We start from the raw sequence: 17948 nt of genomic DNA on the forward strand, positions 1-17948 counted from the left end.
GGTAGAAGCCTCATCCCTGCAGGTTTTTAAGGCCAAGCTGGATGTGGCTCTGGACAAACTGATCTAGTGGAGGGTGTCCCTGCCCATGGCAGCGGGGGTTGGAATTAGATGATCCTTCCAAGCCTAACAATTCTGTGAAATGAACTTTTGTCTTTCAAGCCGTCCGAGGTTTGTCCAAAATCACCTTCCGGATAGGATTGCTTCAGCCGCTTTTTGGAGCATTGGCTCCCCCTCCTGTTCATTTGCTGTAAGCACAAACCGGATGAAACGGTGTCAGGTAGAGGCGTTTTTAGCACTTGACTGCTTTTTGGAGGCATGTGTCTGAATGACACCATCTTTCTTTAATACATAAGAATATCTGGGTCCAGAGTGGTGTATACAAAATAACACACCGCCATTGACTGAGGGATAGTTAAAAAAACCCCACAGACACAAACAAAACCTTCCAGTGAACTGGAACAATGAAAAGGGCAATATAAAAAGAGCTTTCAAGTCAAGTCATTACCTGGAAGCTTTAAAAAACAGTCCACGAAAGAGTTGAGCCGTGTTAAGTTAGAGGACATGTGAATAATGAAGAAGCTGCCTGCAGTTCAATCAATACAAACAAAGTATAAATTGCAACAGTGACACAGAATTGATGGGGTTGGAGGGGACCTCAAGGATCATCTAGTTCAAACTCCCCTGCCATGGGCAGGGACACTTTTCACTAGATCAGGTTGCTCAGAGCACCATCCAGCCTGGCCTTAAAAAATTCCATGGATGGGGCTTCTACCACCTCTTTGGGCAACCTGTTCCAGCGTCTCACCAGCCTCATGGTGAAGAACTTCTTCCTGACATCTAATTTAAACATCCCATCCTCTAGCTTGGATCCATTCCCCCTAGTCCTATCACTACCCAATATCCTCAAACTCCCTCACCAGCTTTCTTGTAGGCCCCCTTAAGATACTGGAAGACCACAATAAGGTCTTCTTGGAGCCTTTTCTTCTCCAGACTGAATAGCCCCAACTCTCTGTTTGTCTCCATACGAGAGGTGCTCCAGCCCTCTGATTATACTTGTGGCCCTTCTCTGGGCATGTTCCAGCATGTCCATGTATTTCTCATAATAGGGGCTCCAGAACAGGACACAGGACTCCAGGTGGTGTAGAGGGGCAGAATCACCTCCCTCCACCTGCTGGCCACATTTCTCTTGACGCAGCCAAGGCTATGGTTGGCTTTCTGGGCTGCAAGTAACAGGTCACACGAAGATGAGAAAGATCATATGAGTAAACAATGACAATTTATACATGAGAATCAGAACTAAAATCCATCAGCTCAGCAAAGACCCATGCAGCTGAAAATGTGGTACTTTTCATTTAAAAATAGCACTGGGAAGAACTCCAGATCTAAAATGAATAGCAGGTAAACTGACAGAGTAATTGGAAATAAAATTACAAGGTCCCATAAGAGACATGGTAAGATATGCAGAAACCTGATTTCCATTCCTTTCCATTCTCTGAACAAAATGACTCAGCAGCAGGAGAAATGCTACAAATGCCTTCAGGGAAGGCTAGTTACCTCCAGGGCAAACATGATCCTGCAATGAAACCTGGGTGAGAGCAGAGGGTTCTTGAGGCTACATGTAGGTGACACCAACAATATAATGTTTGTGGAGCCCTTTTCCTGCTTGTCTGGAAGAGCTACACATCAGGGAACATCCACATCATCATGCTGCAGCTTACAGTATAAAAACCCCAACAAAACAACCTGAGCTATGTTGCAGGGGAAAGCCACACAGAAATCTCAGTTGCTTTCATCAGTCTTGCTGGGATTTAAAAAGATCAATAAAAGGCAATGGCACATAGATTAAGAACCATCAGATATCTTAAAAAGAGATTGTCACCAGCCGTGACTGAATGGGGACATCATCTTTTCAACAGATGACTGGAAGGGTGAGAACTCTACTTGATGTTTCTTTCAACAGGTTTTCAGTGCTTATGACCAAAAGATGGGCAGTGTGGTAAGACAGGGACAGCTCAGCATTACTTACAAAAATGGAATTTAACACATGGAGAGTGAGGAAGGGGAAGATGCATCTGGAGAGTGGGTGATTCTGAAAGGAACAAGGCAGGAGCTCACACAGCCTGAGCAAGCTACAGTGAACAGCATTAATGAGATGCAAAACCAGTAAATGACTTCTGTTCTCCCCTGCCAGGTTTATTTTTACCCAAGACTGTTTAAAATCAAATGCATAAACATCCTGGAAAGAACACACCTTCTCCCCTGCTCCAAGGTATGTTTTCAGCACTGCTACAGCAGTCAGCTCCTCGTTTTCTCCCTGGCTCTCCTGCATAATGACAGCTCCAACAGAGGCAGAGAGCATCTTTTTCCCAGCACACGCATTAGCTTTGGTGCTTAACACAGCCTTCTGTGAAGCTGTATCCCATCACAGAAGCAAATAGGTCACCCACATCTCTTACCTCCTCCTGTGAGATCTCTAAATACAAACTACTTATTCAAAAGGTGACTATCATATTTTCTGTATTTCAGATGAAAAGTACAATCCTGGAAAAAATATATGAATATTCACATGCAAGCTCTGAAACATGGGCATGTGGTGGTAACTGGTTAGGCCACACCTTGAGTACTGTGTCCAGTTCTGGGCCCCTCAGTTTAGGAAAGATGTTGACTTGCTGGAACATGACCAGAGGAGGGCAACAAAGCTTGTGAGGGGTTTGGAACACAAGCCCTGTGAGGAGAGGCTGAGGGAGCTGGGGTTGCTTAGCCTGGAGGAGACTCAGGGGTGACCTTATTGCTCTCTACAACTACCTGAAGGGTGATTGTAGCCAGGTGGGGGCTGGTCTCTTCTCCCAGGCAGCCAGGACCAGAACAAGAGGACACAATCTCAAGCTGTGCCAGAGGAGGTTTAGGCTGGCTGTAAGGAAGAAGTTCTTCATAGGAAGAGTGATTGGCCATTGGAATGGGCTGCCCAGGGAGGTGGTGCAGTCACCATCACTGGAGGTGTTTAGGAAGAGACTGGATGGGGCACTTGGTGCCATGGTTTAGTTGATTAGATAGAGTTGGGTGACAGGTTGGACTCAATGATCTCAAAGGTCTTTTCCAACCTGCTTAATTCTATTCTAACTACCTGGAGTCTTGACTCTGCCATTACAGCACTGGAAAGGGACAGGATTTCACACTCTTCCTCAGATAATGTTTCCTGCTACTAGCTCTGGGATGTTCACCTCCCAGAATAACTTGGTTTTCAGGACATCGATTTGAAACATGTTTAACTCATCCTAAATGCAGTAACACAGATACTTCTGCTAGCCTTGAAAGCATTTTTAGGCTGTTTCAGATAAAGGCAAATGTCAAGGCTTCCTACAGAGATGAATGTTAATGCGACTGATCTGATAGTTCAGAACTATTAGCTGTTTAATTTCTGTTCTGCTCTGCAAAAGAGGTACAATATATAACACTTGGTTTGGATCACCGACATGGTGTTTCATAGCAAAAAAAGGGAGAGTATTATATAATCTGCCCCCCCCCCCCCAACTAGATCTATTAAAATGAACAGAACTTTATCTAAAATGGAAACTTTCCCAAATTTAGCTGTTTGTAGAGTGATTACACTTGAATGGTTAAGACTAAAAAAAGTTTCTGCAATGCTAGGTCTCACTGAGATGCACAAAGACTAAATTCTGCAAGCTGAACAGTATCCTTCCTAGTCTAGTTTTGAACAGGGGAAAAGCACACATCTGAATTTCATCTTTTTTTCCAGTCATAGAATCATAGAATCACCAAGGCTGGAAAAGACCTTTGTGATCATGGAGTCCAACTGTAAGTCAATTACCATGACCACTAAACACATCTTGAAGCTCGACATCTACAGCTTCTCAAGTACCTCCAGGGCCAACGACTCCACCACCTCCCCGGGCAGCCTGTCCAACACCTCGCTGCTCTCAGTAAAGTTTTTCCTAATATCTAATCTAAACCTTCCCTGGCACAACTTCACCCCATTTCCCCTCATCTTATTGCTTGGGAGACCAACATCACCCTCGCTACAACCTCCTTTCAGGCAGTTGTGGAGAGCATTAAGATCTCCCCTTAGCCTTCTCTTCTCCCGACTGAACAACCACAGCTCCCTCAGCCCTCCTATGCCATACCCTTCAAACGCTTTGTCAGCCTCATTGCTCTTCTCTGGACGTGCTTCAGGACCTTAATGCCTTTCCTATACTGTGGAGCCCAGAACTGAACACAGTACTCAAAGCTGTGCCCTTACCAGAGCTGAGTACAGGGCACAATCACTTCCCTACTCCTGCTGGATACACCGTTTTTGATGTTCGTGAAAATATCACAAGATCAGTTTTAAAGGCACATCCCTCCAAATCTGTAAACTGGTAGCCAAAACACACCTCTTTTTGGATGGTGCTTTGAATCCCTTGATTTGGAACTGTAGAGGAAGTACTGAAAACACCAAACATCTAGACTGATACTGCTACCATAAAAAAAACCCACACTACTAAACTTGCCCCTTCACAAAATGAACTCCACTTCTCCTACCCTATGAAACTAAAAATCAAAGAACCAAAGGTTGACTTCACAACCAATCTGGACACCTCCCTCCACCCTCCAAAAAAACTTACCAGGAACCTGCCTTCATACTTACCCCAACAAGCAATCATCTAACCCTCTTCCACTTTGGTGTTCTTACTTCACTGACCCACTAGTAGAAGCATTACTGCATTGTGCCCATCCAGTGGTATATGGCTGATTGTTACCTAATACAACAAATCTTTTAAGCTATTGCTACCTTTGACTCTATACACAGATGAAATTTTGAAGGTCAGAAGGATTTTTTCATTAACATGTAAACAGGGATGCATTTCCAGTCTAGAACTGAAAAGTTGTTTCCAGTGGTAGCTGCCCTTAACCTTTGTACCACAGTCTCTGAGGCACAGAGAACACGCCAAGCCAAATTGTGTCCCCCACTTACTTTGGGTAAGGGATCACTGCTTTCTCCTGAAGGATTTTTTTCTGGTGATGGGTAACTTACTCCTTGTAAGTTGTTGCCTATGCAGAATTAAATACCACCTTACTGCAAAACCCTCTTCTCCAGAGTTTCTCCTCCAGTTCAGTTAGGTACGAAGAGAAGCTCGGAGATCACAAAGTCCTCTCTCATTTCATGGAAGTGCTTGTGGAATGGTGACACAACTCTTTCCATGCAATCCACAGTAATCATTACAGAACATTACAGAGCTGGGTAAGGTCACATTCTGTATCTGACTACCTTCACCATGATCTTGGCACAGTGCAAACTAAGCTCTGCATAGCTGTAGAGGTGTTAAGATTAGCATAACTTCTGAAAATGCAAACGGTACTAAACTACTGCAATCTGAAAGCAGCTCTTAACAAGCTTTTAGTAAAGAAGCTGTTGTTAGTAATAAGACTGCTTTCTTACATGCAAGAAGTCCTGCTAGCACATTGTTTGAAAAAAAAACATCTGCAAACCACAAGACATATGGTATCAACAGCTAAACAACCTGTTAGTAGCCTTAATGCCTTTCACTCATTAATTCTGAGTAAAAGCCCTTTGGAACCCAACTCATTAAGCACACGGTTCCACTTGGCATGACTCAACCTCAGCCAATCCTACAGCACAGCTCCAGGTTTCAGCCTACTTTGAATTTTGCTGATAAAAATCTGCTTTGTCTGCTGATAAAGAGAACCCTGGTGAAAGAACTTAGCTTTGCTACTTCTAGCCCAAAGTATTTTCTGACTTTGCCACGCTTGTGAGTGCTCAGATCAACTCCGTTGTCATTCACTCTTTTTCAGGTGAATGCTTTTGCTTGTTTCCTAACAACATAAAGCTGAAGTCTCAACTTTTCTCTGCATGCCCACTATTTTTCCACTCATTTCAGACACATAGAAGCAAACAAGACTTTTAATTTTATTTAATTTACAGTACTGATTGCTCCAAGTTATGCCTTACTGTTGGTACACAGTAAATACAATCATCTGAACAAGTCACTTAGTATGGAAAAAAAACCCACCAAAATAATGCAAGTTAAAACATTAAAAATACTGCTTTACATTGTGCAGAACAGAACTTTCAGAAGTTAGGACACTGGCTACAGCCAGGCACACATGAAGACCATTTCCTTTTAGCTTACCAGCACATTCATTCCTGCACCCCCTTCATCTGAAACTGCCTGTAACAGTAGATTTTAGGTGAACGCTTCTGCTGAATTGAGAAGATTCAGTACCTCACAGCTTGGTCTTTAGCACATGTATGTCCAGAACAAGATGTTTTTCTGTTCTAGTCATTACACCAAGAATGGCTGAGTTCAGATTTACTAAACAAAGGGTTTCAGTGACACTGAAATGAAGATGTTTCCAGAGGGGTGCTGTGCTCTACTGGTGCATGCAGCTGTCAAAGACTGGATAAATTAGGTAACATGCTTTCCCTAGACAAAAGAAAAGTGGTTGGGCATAACTGCCACTTCACAAACAGTACATAAGTCAGATGAAATGCATCCTTACTGCAATCTTTAGTCAAATTAGTATATACCACAGCATCTAGCACTGATTAAATTTAGAAAAATATTATATAGGGGATTTTTAAAGCCTCTGAAGCAATGTAATAGAACACGGTGGAAGAGGACAAAAACCACCTTGCTTTTTCAGTCTGGAAGAGCTGGGCTGCCAAAGCTATTTATGACGCTGACAATAATTCACTTGATTGTTTACAGTTCTTTTTTAACCAATGAAGAGGCAGGAAATGTTTCTTTTATCTGGTTTTAATTTTATGATCAAGAATGACTGAACAACACAGTTATTTAAGTCAACCGGATTACATAGTTTCAGTTAATGGCTGCCAAACAAGTGTGTACTCCAGCGACCCACCGGAAGCAGTGTAACCTGATGGGTGAGACAGATCTTAAGGTTAGATGCAATACATGTAAAAATAGAAAGTTTAAAAACCAATCTCATCACAGGACATTTCCATAGCCATCTCCTTTGTGAAATAAATAAGGCAGCAGATAACTTTTACTTCGCAGTGGCAGATTTGAGGTATGCTATTAAGTCTTGTCTCTCAGACTTCTTCTTAATACCCGCAAAAATCATCTTTGTTCCTGGGATATACTTCTTTGGATTTTCCAAATACTCCATCAGAGTATCCTCACCCCAGGTGATGCCTACAGAGAAGAAAAACAAGTTAATTTACAATATCAAACATTTATATTCCTGTGCTCCATATTATTCCACTTTTTGGTAGATTTTTACTTCTAGAACACTGTGAGCTGAGTATTTTTGTCCCTAGTAACTGAGAAAAGCAGCTTCAAGTTTACCTTTGTTCTTATTAGCATCCGTGTAAGAGAAGCCCTCAGCCTGGCCAGTCTTGCGTCCAAACAGGCCATTCAGGTTGGGACCAGTCTTGTGCTTGCCCCCCTTTTCAACTGTATGGCACTGGGAACATTTCTGGACAAATATCTTCTTGCCCTTCTCGATATCTCCCATTTTCAGTACTGGAAGAACAACACACAGAGGTCAGTACTGCAATGTCAAGGTCACCTAGTCAACAGAAACCTTAAAGGTGTCCTGTCACTTTACACAGCTTCTCAGCCTAGTAATTCTCTAGCACGCTTTCTTGCCACAAGCTATAGCTCCTGGGTTTGAAGATTAGCATAGAATCATTAAGATAACTTAAAAGGTATCGAGGTGATGAAAACGCTTGAAGAACAAAAGAGCCTTCCCTGAGCCAAAATAATTACCCTGCAGCATTTAAACAATATAGAGAGAATTTCTAAAGAATAAATTGAACACAGCTTCCATATACAGCCTGTATAGCAGGAACGTTTTTTTCCAGTCATTAATAACCTTGTGCAATAGGACAAGAGGATTTGCATGTGTTCCATTTCAGGTAGCAAAGCACACCAGCAAACCACCTTGAAGCCTGGAGCGGCTGGCATCAAGCTGGCCCGCTCCTCCTGCCACAAGCTGGGACGCCTCCCGGGCCGCTGCCAGCAGCAACGCTATTAGTACGCGGTGTGGCGAGCGCAGCCAAGGGCAACCGCACTTCCCAGCTCCAGCTCTACCTCCGCTGGGGCTGACCTTGAGACGAGGAGCAGCAGGCTTCCCGCCATGGGGGGCACGCTCGGAGCACGCGGCGCGACACTGGCGCGACCCCATCACGGCCCCCAGCGATGGCTCACCCAGCGAGAGCGGGTGGGCCAGGCCGCATCGCCTTCCATTTCGAGTGGCTACGGACAGGACCCACACAAGTTGGATGCCCCCCCGCCCCAACTTCTTTGGGATACAGCTGTCGAGATGGGGACACTAGGCCCCACGGTGACCTTCCGCCGCACCCGAGAAAACCTCCTTAGGCCGCGGCCCCGGACTCCCCCACCGTGTCCAATGGAGCCGGTAATCGCGTTCTCACGACAGATGCATCGCCCTCACCTATTCCCCTTCCGCTGCCTCACCACCGTCCTCCAGTCTAACGGTCCCCCTGGGCCACAGAAACAGGCCAGATCCGAGTCAGGCCAGGTCACATGAGGCCCAGGTCAAAGAGAGACCGCGCACCCGGATACCCCACCGGCTGCTGCCCTCACCTGCCTGTCCAGCTGCCCTGCTGACGCTTCACCCACAACGGTAACCACAACACCGATACACCCTGCACCGCCCGGCGTCTGAGCCCAAGGACACGCCGCACTCCGCCCTATGTAAGCCGGTGTTGCCGCAACCAAGCTATGCCGGCACTCGGCCCGCCCATCCGGTCGTGACAACCAATCAAGTGTGACATGTAGGCTTCTCATTGGTTACCGAGCCTATCAGCCAAGGCAGTGGCAGCTAGCAGGGTAGGTTGCGACTGGCGGGACCCAGGGCTTCCTCCTCCTCCCCGCGGAATGGCGTCAGACGTAACGCCGGTATGAAAAGAACGGCGGGGCACGGGGGTAGGGGGCAGGGTTCCAAGCTCATGCGCAGAGCGGATGCCAGAGCAATAGTCGCGCGGGTTTTGGCGGGGCGTGTGCTGTGACGTACCGGCAGCACCCACCCCACCCCATCGCGCTCCGCAGCGGTGTTTGGCTTCTTGCGGGGGGAGGGGAGGGGAGGGGAGGGGAGGGGAGGGGAGGGGAGGGGAGGGGAGGGGAGGGGAGGGGAGGGGAGGGGAGGGGAGGGGAGGGGAGGGGAGGGGTCGGGTCTATTCTCCGCTGCGTGCGGAGAGTTTCAGATACTTCTTTAAGGGAGTATGAAGAACAAAGAGGCTGAAGTGTGGCAGTAACGGGAGCGAGGCTGAGCCCCTGCAGAGTGGAGCGGGGCTGGTTGGGAGCGCTGGGCTGGAGCTGCAGACGGGTTTGGAGCGGGAGCAAGTGTACAGCTGGAGCCTATAGCCCCTGTGGGATGATAAAGTCATAATTTGAAGAAAGATGAGAGTGTTACACAAGGGTCAGACACAAGAAAAGAAGAGTGCTCCAGACGTCTTCCCGGCAGGGCTGTGGTTCATGAAAGGGAAGTGTCGATTCCCATACAGTGAGGGCTTCTAAAGAGACTTTTAAGTAGTGAATTTCAGACGTGACTGCCCCCTTGCCCTCTTTGGCCAGAAAGAGGAAGAACTTTTTAAAAAAGCCTCGTGTAGTAACGTCCAATGATCTAAAGATAATGTTCACGAGAGGTGAACTCATTGCTTTAACTATAGATATGAAAATTGTGAGCATTTCCCACCGTCTGTCATTTGAGAAACTTTGTGCTGGAACTGATGTAAGTGTGCTCTAGCGATTGCTTTGGAGCAGTGTTCATCTGAAGCGCCTGTATGAAGCAAGAGGGAGTGAGGGTAAGGATACCGCAAAGGTTCCTCTGATGACAGATTTGTTGCCCACGATTCACGAGAAAATTCTCCAAGTTTGGAGAAAATGCTTTGTTTTCAAGTGCTCATAGTGTGTAGAGCACGATGTTGGTGCAGTTTTGAGCACTTCATCACAAGGTTTATACAACATTCCTAAACTTCAAGAATTACCACTCTATTCCTGACAGTACACTTACCACAATAAAACTAATTGACTTCGGATACATGGGATAAAATGCGTGCAAAGGAGCTGCTTTAAATTGGTGTTGTAACATCTGTTGTGCAATTCAACCCTCAAACTCTGTCAGACTCCCAGAACTATTGAGGCTTGACTGGAAAGACAATAGTTAAAAAAGCTGAAAGCATTCTCTGTTTTTTGTTTGTTTGTTTTTATTTGCCATTTGGTTTTGAACCTTCACAGTGCACTTCCCCTCGTGTTTTTAGACTTTTTACCAGGAGTGTAAGACCTAACTTTAGTAAGGCTACTATGTCTTGTGTCAGATGTATGTGACTTAATATCACAAGACTCATGATAAGACCTCTGGTCTCTCTTGCCTTTAAAAGAGGAAGGAGCTGATAGCCTGTTTAAGCCTCTTTAAGAAATAGTAGTGTGAATTCTTAAGCTTCTTTAAGCACTTGATGTGGACTGATGCCTGCTGACATCCAAAGGTTCCCGTTTTCTTCATAGAATGCAGACTTCAGACATCTGTAACTCTTGATCTTTGTTGAGTTTTGTCATCTAAATATGTTCTCCGTACTGAGTACTGTATATCGAGAGCTTTTGTTAACCCTTCATTGCTAATGATTGGTAAAATGAACTGTTGTTTTCTCTGTCATACCTGACCACCCTGATGACTGCTGTGTGACTTCCAGCTGACATGGTGAAATGCCCTTTCATGAAGGTGTAAATGATGCAAATGGAGTACTTGTGGGTTTGCACACTGCATGGTTGGTGGGAACAGAGTTCCTGCCTAATATAGGTATACAGTAGTTTAGAGGATGTGTTTTCACCAGTAAGAAGAGGTATCTCCAACAGAAAGGACTCAACTTACTGGTGTAAGGTCACTTGGGTGTCCAGTTCTGGAGCTCCTATTACAAGGAAGATCTGGATGTGCTGGAATGTGTCCAGAGAAGGGCCATGAGGATGATCAGAGGGCTGGAGCACCTCTCCTATGGAGACAGACTGAGTGAGTTGGGGTTCATCAGTCTGGAGAAGAGAAGGCTCCAAGGAGGCCTTATTGTGGCCTTCCACTATCTGAAGGGGGCCTACAAGAAAGCTGGGGAGGGACTTTTTAGGATATTGGGTAGTGATAGGACTAGGGGGAATGGATCCAAGCTAGAAGAGGGGAGATTTAGATTAGCCATCAGGAGAAAGTTCTTCACCGTGAGGGTGGTGAGGCATTGGAACAGGTTGCCCAAAGAGATGGTGGAAGCCCCATCCCTGGAATTTTTTAAGACCATGCTGGATGTGGCTCTGGGCAACCTGACCCAGTGGAGGGTGTTGGAACTAGATGGGGTTGGAACTTGGGGGAGTTGGACCTAGATGATCCTGAGGTCCCTTCCAATCCTGATAATTCTGTGATACTAAGTGGAAATCCAAACCAACATAGTAGTAAGAAATGATCTGTAAATAAAGTAGATGGTGCCAGAAGCAAGGTTGTTCAAAAGTGTTTTGTTTTTTTTTTTAACATTCTACAGTAGGACAGACTAACAGTGAAATTGTACCCTTCACTGCCAAATACATCTTTAGTATAACCATATAGTGCAAACCCTGCAAGACATCATATGACTCCTGCTGCAGGACAGAACGGGTGGTGGGACTTCCAGAGCAATGCCGAAGACAAAAGTCAAGTCTTTTCTGGCTTTGTGGCTTTGAATTGCTGGAGTAAACTAAAATGACTCAGGGCACATATTCAGTGCACTATTGCTTTCCTACATGGATGAACATTCATTAATGTTCATTTCATTTATTGATGTTAATAATATTAACGTTAATTGCCTTGGCGTGGTCTGCCTAGAAGGTTTGTATTTTAGTGTTTTACTGTGGTTACACCTGCAATTCCTTTGTCTTTTTACTGCCTCAGTCCATTACACTATGGAACAGTAGTCATTTTGCAATCATAATTATTCTGTCCCAAAGAAGGGAGCAATAACCCAAATGTGTGAAGCCTGTTATTAAAGGACAAAGGAGCCAACCCGTTCTTTTTGAGAGATACATTGCAGATAAAAGAAGTGTGGCATTGCAGAGCTAGTCTGGAATTCAGGAGAACACCTCTTTTTCTCTCAGTTCTGTGATACAAACTTCTTGTTTGGCCTTTTACAAATACCTCAGAACCCATTTATTCTGTTGAAAACATAAGAGGTTATGTGATTGAGTATTTTGGCCTCTTTTCATCCTCACACTGCATGGAAGTGGGCCAAAGCTGAGCTGCTGCTATCTATCAGCTAACCGTACCAGTGTTGGTGAGTCCATGGTCTGTTCTGCAGTCATGGTGGTGTGAGCTGGTTTTCATAAAGGTCTTCAGTTATAACCTGAGTCATCAATCTTACCTCATTACAGAACAGCACTTACGATTTCTGAGTTGTACAGAAGCTGTTAATTTAACCTTTGCCTTTGAAATTGTTCATGAGAAAGCTGGATTTCTCCATAGTATTTTCAAAGCCTGATTTTTTTAACATGAAAGAGTGATTCTGGCCTGAGCATGAAAAATTGTTGGTGCTGAGGTCCTTCAAAAATACTCTGCAGCTGCAAACATGTGCTATGAGGGATAATTGTCTACACTGTTACAGTGCATGTCAGTTAAAATATACTGATGGCTTTGGTTTTGTTAGGTCTTTTACAGGGCCTTGGAATGGAATACAAGCACCTGCTCACCTAAACAGGTGAGGAATGAAGATGGAAATAACTACAGACTGAAGAGTGAATAAAAATGACACATGAATGACATGCCTCCAGTCTTTGCTTCTTGCTGTGTTTTATACAGTTTAAGACAGAGGGGGCAAATGTGCTGCTGCTTGGAACAGGTGTGTAAGTTAAAATTCTCTCAATGTAGAAGTTCCTGTTCACAAAGGAGACAGGAGTTTGGTAAAACTTCATTTGAATAAAGGGAGAGTTCCCAGGACAATTCCTTGTGGGGTCTCTCAAACTGCTGGGAGATGCAGCTCTCCTTTTACCCTAAATTCCCAGACACAAATTTCCCTCTCCCTTTCCCCATTGGCTAAGGTACTCAGGATTTACAGTCTTTCCCCAAACACCCACTACATGTCCCACTTCACATGCAACCCTCCCTACTACATACATTGTATGTTCATTTAAAGTAGGTTTTCCCCTTCTCTGGGCAGAGAAATTAATATCCAGTAATCTATTAAGCCTGTGCTCTGGCCTAAAAGTGCAAAAGTTTAGGCTGTGTTCAGTGTCTTGCCATCCTCAGCCAGACCCCCCACTGATTTACAGCTAGGTTCAAGATAAGGTGCTTTGCAGATGCCCCTTCGGAATTGATGCACATAGCTAAGGGGAACTGTCTGGTTCCTCCCTTTCTCTTCCAACTCCCTCTTAGGCAATTCGTCCTTCTGTAAAGACACTGGTTACTTTTAATCCCATCAGGTGGAAAGACAGAGCAGAGTCTCTGAGATGCTGCAGTTGCTAAGGATCACTATGCATTAGGATCCTTCTTAAGACAAAGCTAAGTTTGTGCATATGTCTACTTTTGTGTAACATTCTTATCAAACAATTCTTGGTTGTATTTTAAGCTCTGTTTGTAGTAATTTCTTGTGGCAGCAAATGTCTGTTTTGTACAGTTGTCTCAGACAACAGTGTGAGGTCTGTGGTGACAGGCTGGATTTGATGATCTTTGAGGTCTCTTCCAATCTTGGTGATTCTGTGATTTGTTTGGGGTGTTTGGGTTTCTTTTTAATGACTGGAATGACTGGATTGCTTTCAAAGCATATTTCCATTATTGGAAAGACAAAAGCTATTCTCAAATTAAAAAGAACTGCTACTATATTGTTACAAAGATAAAATATTTGGGAGTGGGACATAGAAATAGAGTTTTTTTTGCACCCCAGGGTGCCAAGTGGCAGCTGAAGGATTTGATCTTAGCAGGTGAAGGCAGAACTTGGAGTTCTTTCTGTATCTGCTGGTCTTTTGGTTCTGGAGAGTGAGTTTTGTAGCGGGGTGGATGCAGCTAGTTGGCATTAGGGGAGATAAGGGATATTCTGTTATGGGAGGTTTCAGACAAGGAGGCTGAGAATTGTCTGGCCAGTATGTTGTAGACTCCAGTTAGGCACAGGCTTGAGGCAGTGCTGCTCACAGGGAGACATCAGCTAATCCAGCTGGAGTGGGAATCCGAGCAGGCAGCTGGAAAGTTGCCAAAATGTGGTAGTTTAGGCTGGTTACTTGACACCTGAAAATAGAAGCTGAGGCCATGAGTCAAAGCTACCACATGCAATGATGAATGAAACTGAAGCATCTCAACCATATCCTCTTTGGAGGGGATGACCATTGCCTACATTTGCTTTGTGTATCTATGAGAGCCAAAGATTACTATCCTCTTATTCATGTGATCAGCTTGGACATTATCTTCTGAATAATCCAAGCTATAGAGCAAGAAGTACTTCTGCAAGAGCTTAAATGAAGATATTGACAAATTAGTCTCCAAAGCATCAACTTAGCCCTGAGGAAAGCTCCAAATTAAGACTCCTTTTGTAAGGAGATTTGTATACGTGGGTCTCCTTATTTAATGATGATATGCTAATCTAATGTAATCTGCTGAAGCCTACACCATTCCTGTATTTAAGCTACAGGCCAGACTGGAGGACCTTTTGTGAAATAAGAGCATGAGCATGTCCCATGATTTGATGGGGGTTGTAAAACAATAAAAGCTTTGATTACCTTAGGATTTTCAATGGAAAAAACCTTTTACAACATAAGAATTAAGGCCATAAACTGGCAAATTTAATTCTGTTCTCTCTCACAGGAATAAAACTGGTGTGCAAGACTAGTGCTTCTAAGTGGGTACCAAGTGTTCTGTAGGGCTCTGAGGGCTCTGTGACAGCAGCAGGAGGAGCTGTTGAATGTGGAGCTTGGCTGAGTCACAAGGTGGCATGATCCATAGGTCGATCTGCAAGCTGTCTTCCTCCCTGAGAGGAAATCACTGCTGCAGGTGATTCTGTCACTAGAGAGGTGGGATCCCTCCCTGCAGAAATCTTCTGTTAGTTTTGCTTCCTGTTGTATCAAGTTTTCAAAACATTTGTAACCAAGTAATCACCTGGCTGGTAGTTTTAGAACCAGGTTTTACTACCTCAGCTTCATTGCTTGCTTTCCTGTAAGACTTTATGAATCACAGGCTCACAGGATGTCAGGGGTTGGAAGGGACCCAATGAGATTGTGAAGTCCAACCCCCCTGCCAGAGCAGGACCGTACAATCTAGCTCAGGTCACAGAGGAACGCATCCAGATGGGCCTTTAAAGTCTCCAGAGAAGGAGACTCCACAACCTCTCTGAGGTGCCTGTTCCAGTGCTCTGTGACCCTCACAGTAAAGAAGTTCCCCCTTGTGTTGAGGTGGAGCCTCCTGTGCTGCAGCTTACATCCATTGCTCCTTGTCCTACGACAGGGAGCAAGTGAGCAGAGCTGTCCCCTCCCTCCTGACACGCAGCCCTCAGATATTTATAAACATTTTTTAAATGCCCTCTAAGTCTTCCCCAGTCTAAAAAAACCCAGGTCCCTCAGCTTCTCCTCGTAAGGCATGTGCTCCAGTCTCCTGATCACCCTCATTGCCCTCCGCTGGACCCTCTCCAGCAGATCCCTGTCCCTCTTAAACTGGGGAGCCCAAAACTAGACATAATATTCCAGGTGTGGCCTCACCAGGACAGAGTAGAGGGGGAGGAGAACCTCCCTTGATCTGCTGGACACACTCTTCTTAATACACCCCAGGATCTCATTGGCCTTCTTGGCCACCAGGGCACATTGCTGTCCCATGGATAACTTGTTGCCCACCAGGACTCCTTCTCCACAGGGATGCTCTCCAGCAGATCACCTCCCAGCCTGTACTGCTGCAGTTTATTATTCCTCCCCAGATGCAGGACTCTGCACTTGTCCTTGTTGAACCTCATTTGGCTCCTCTCTGCCCAGCTCTCTAGTCTGTCCAAGTCTCACTGGATGGCCACACAGCCTTCAGCTGTATCAGCCAAGCCTCCCAGTTTGGTGTCATCAGCAAACTTGCTGAGCAGACTCTGTCTGTCTGTTCCCTCATTGATGAAGATGTTGAGCAGAACCAGAGCCAGCACTGATCCCTCAGGGACTCCACTAGTTACAGCTCTTCCCCCATGATTCTTTGCTAGTATCTCTTGCTGTAAAGGAAGTTCCAGTCAATAATGACTAGCTGGAAGCATGGTTCAGTTCAAGCCAAATACTCAGTGTGTGATCCTGACAGTCTCCTGATCTGCACAAAGGGAGTGGGGAATCTGTTCTCTTAATGGGACAGTTTAGGAGACTGCAATGAAAAAACTCTCAGTGAAAAATACAAGGGCATTTTGCTCCCTCTTCAGGTCCTCTCCAGGAACTGAATAATCTCTCATTTAATTAAGCAGTTAAAAAAAGGAAAAGGTCCATATGCTGTTTCTGCTTCTCTAATCCCCATTTGGCTGCAGCTTCTTAAGGTACTCACTGAACAAATATTGGCTGCATTACAGAATTCTGGTAGCAGCAATATTAATCTGTCAGCACACAGAAAATAGCAATTTAAAGTCAGCATTTGCTTTCTTTTTCCAAAGCAAATTGCTAATCCCTGAGACAGTTTTCCATTAAAGTTTTCTGTGCTGTTTTCTTATTTTCAGAAAGCTTTACAGATATAATTCAAGGTGTTTAACTATATTGTATCTGGGGATTTTTTTGTTTGTTGTTTGATTTGGGTTTTGTTCAGAATTTTCAAGGATCCTAACCAGCTCAGTAAGCACAACGTGGCTGCAGAGCTGTTCTGTCTCTATTTCATGCTCTTAACTATTTTTATAACCACCAAGTTAATGCCCACTATTAATCCCTAGCTACTGTATTGACCACTTGCAGCCATCTGAGGATAACTCCTAATAATAGCTCACATCTTTTCTGTAGCTTACCTGCTTCATTCTAAGGCTCCTTCAAAACCATGCAGAGATCTCTATAAATCCCATTCTCCCTCTACCAGTCTTCACTGCAGTTTAAATGCAGTCTTTATGACTTTTCTAGTTCTCTTAAACAGTCCTGGCTTAGACTTTGAGTGAAGAAGGGAAGAGTCTGACATAGAAATGTAGGCCTGGAGAGGTCACAATCAACCTTGGAACATGGAGGCTTTGGGAATGTGCTGTGCACAGCCAAAGAGAAGCCACAGCTCATGAACATCATGTTTGTCCCTGTGTGTGCTGTATTGCTGGCATTATTGGTATATGATTTGCTGCAGAGTAGCAGGGGGTTCTTTGGAAGCTTGATGGCTGTGAAAGCTGGCAAACAGCCTTACTGGGTCAATAGCAATGGTCCCCAGTGGTTGCTGGTGGGTTGAAATTACCCCCCAGATAATTTGGAGAGCTACCCCCCAAATAATTTGGAGAACTACCCCCCAGATTGCCAGACCAGCTCAGTTTGGGATGCACTCGAAGGAAGCTCTATTTACAAGCAAACTGCAATCTAGAAATCTGAAATGCAAAGAATATGTACAAAATATACAACAGATGTTATATATATATTTTTTTTTGCAATTCATGAAGAACACAGAAGCTCCTCAGACCCCCTGAGTGGATCCAGGGGACCCATTCACCTCCTCTCCCACACCCTCCCTTCTTCCTGTTACTTCACACAGTAGTCGAAACACAGATACCCCTGGCAAGGCCATGGAAGAGAGAGAGAGAGAGAGGAAAGTTGCAACAGAGGTGACAGAAGAAGAAAAGAAAGAACTTTTTATGCCTCTGCTCTATATGGCTATTAGCAATCCAATGAATTATATAGACCATATCATTAAGTTTTTTTGTATCCAGTGGTAATAATTTACTTTACTTTCAGTCTTTGCAGTCAGGGACTAGGCTAAAGTTCCCCCTTCAAATCTGTAACACCACGTTATAGCTCCTTTTGTAAACTAGTCAGGTCTGTTCTGAAGCA

General features: G+C 44.6%; 1 protein-coding gene across 1 annotated transcript; it reads right to left on the reverse strand.

The window, feature by feature from the left end:
* Positions 1-5923: 5923 nt before the first annotated feature.
* LOC104307617 (cytochrome c) lies at positions 5924-8739 on the reverse strand. The gene is made up of 3 exons (XM_009908700.2): positions 8592-8739; positions 7329-7505; positions 5924-7175 (listed from the first exon to the last, which is right to left on the reverse strand). The coding sequence occupies exons 2-3, from the start codon at positions 7495-7497 to the stop codon at positions 7027-7029; spliced, it is 318 nt and encodes a 105-aa protein (XP_009907002.1). The 5' UTR covers positions 7498-7505; positions 8592-8739; the 3' UTR covers positions 5924-7026.
* Positions 8740-17948: the final 9209 nt, after the last annotated feature.

This window comes from Dryobates pubescens, chromosome 4, assembly GCF_014839835.1.
Source record: "Dryobates pubescens isolate bDryPub1 chromosome 4, bDryPub1.pri, whole genome shotgun sequence".
NCBI lineage: Eukaryota > Metazoa > Chordata > Aves > Piciformes > Picidae > Dryobates > Dryobates pubescens.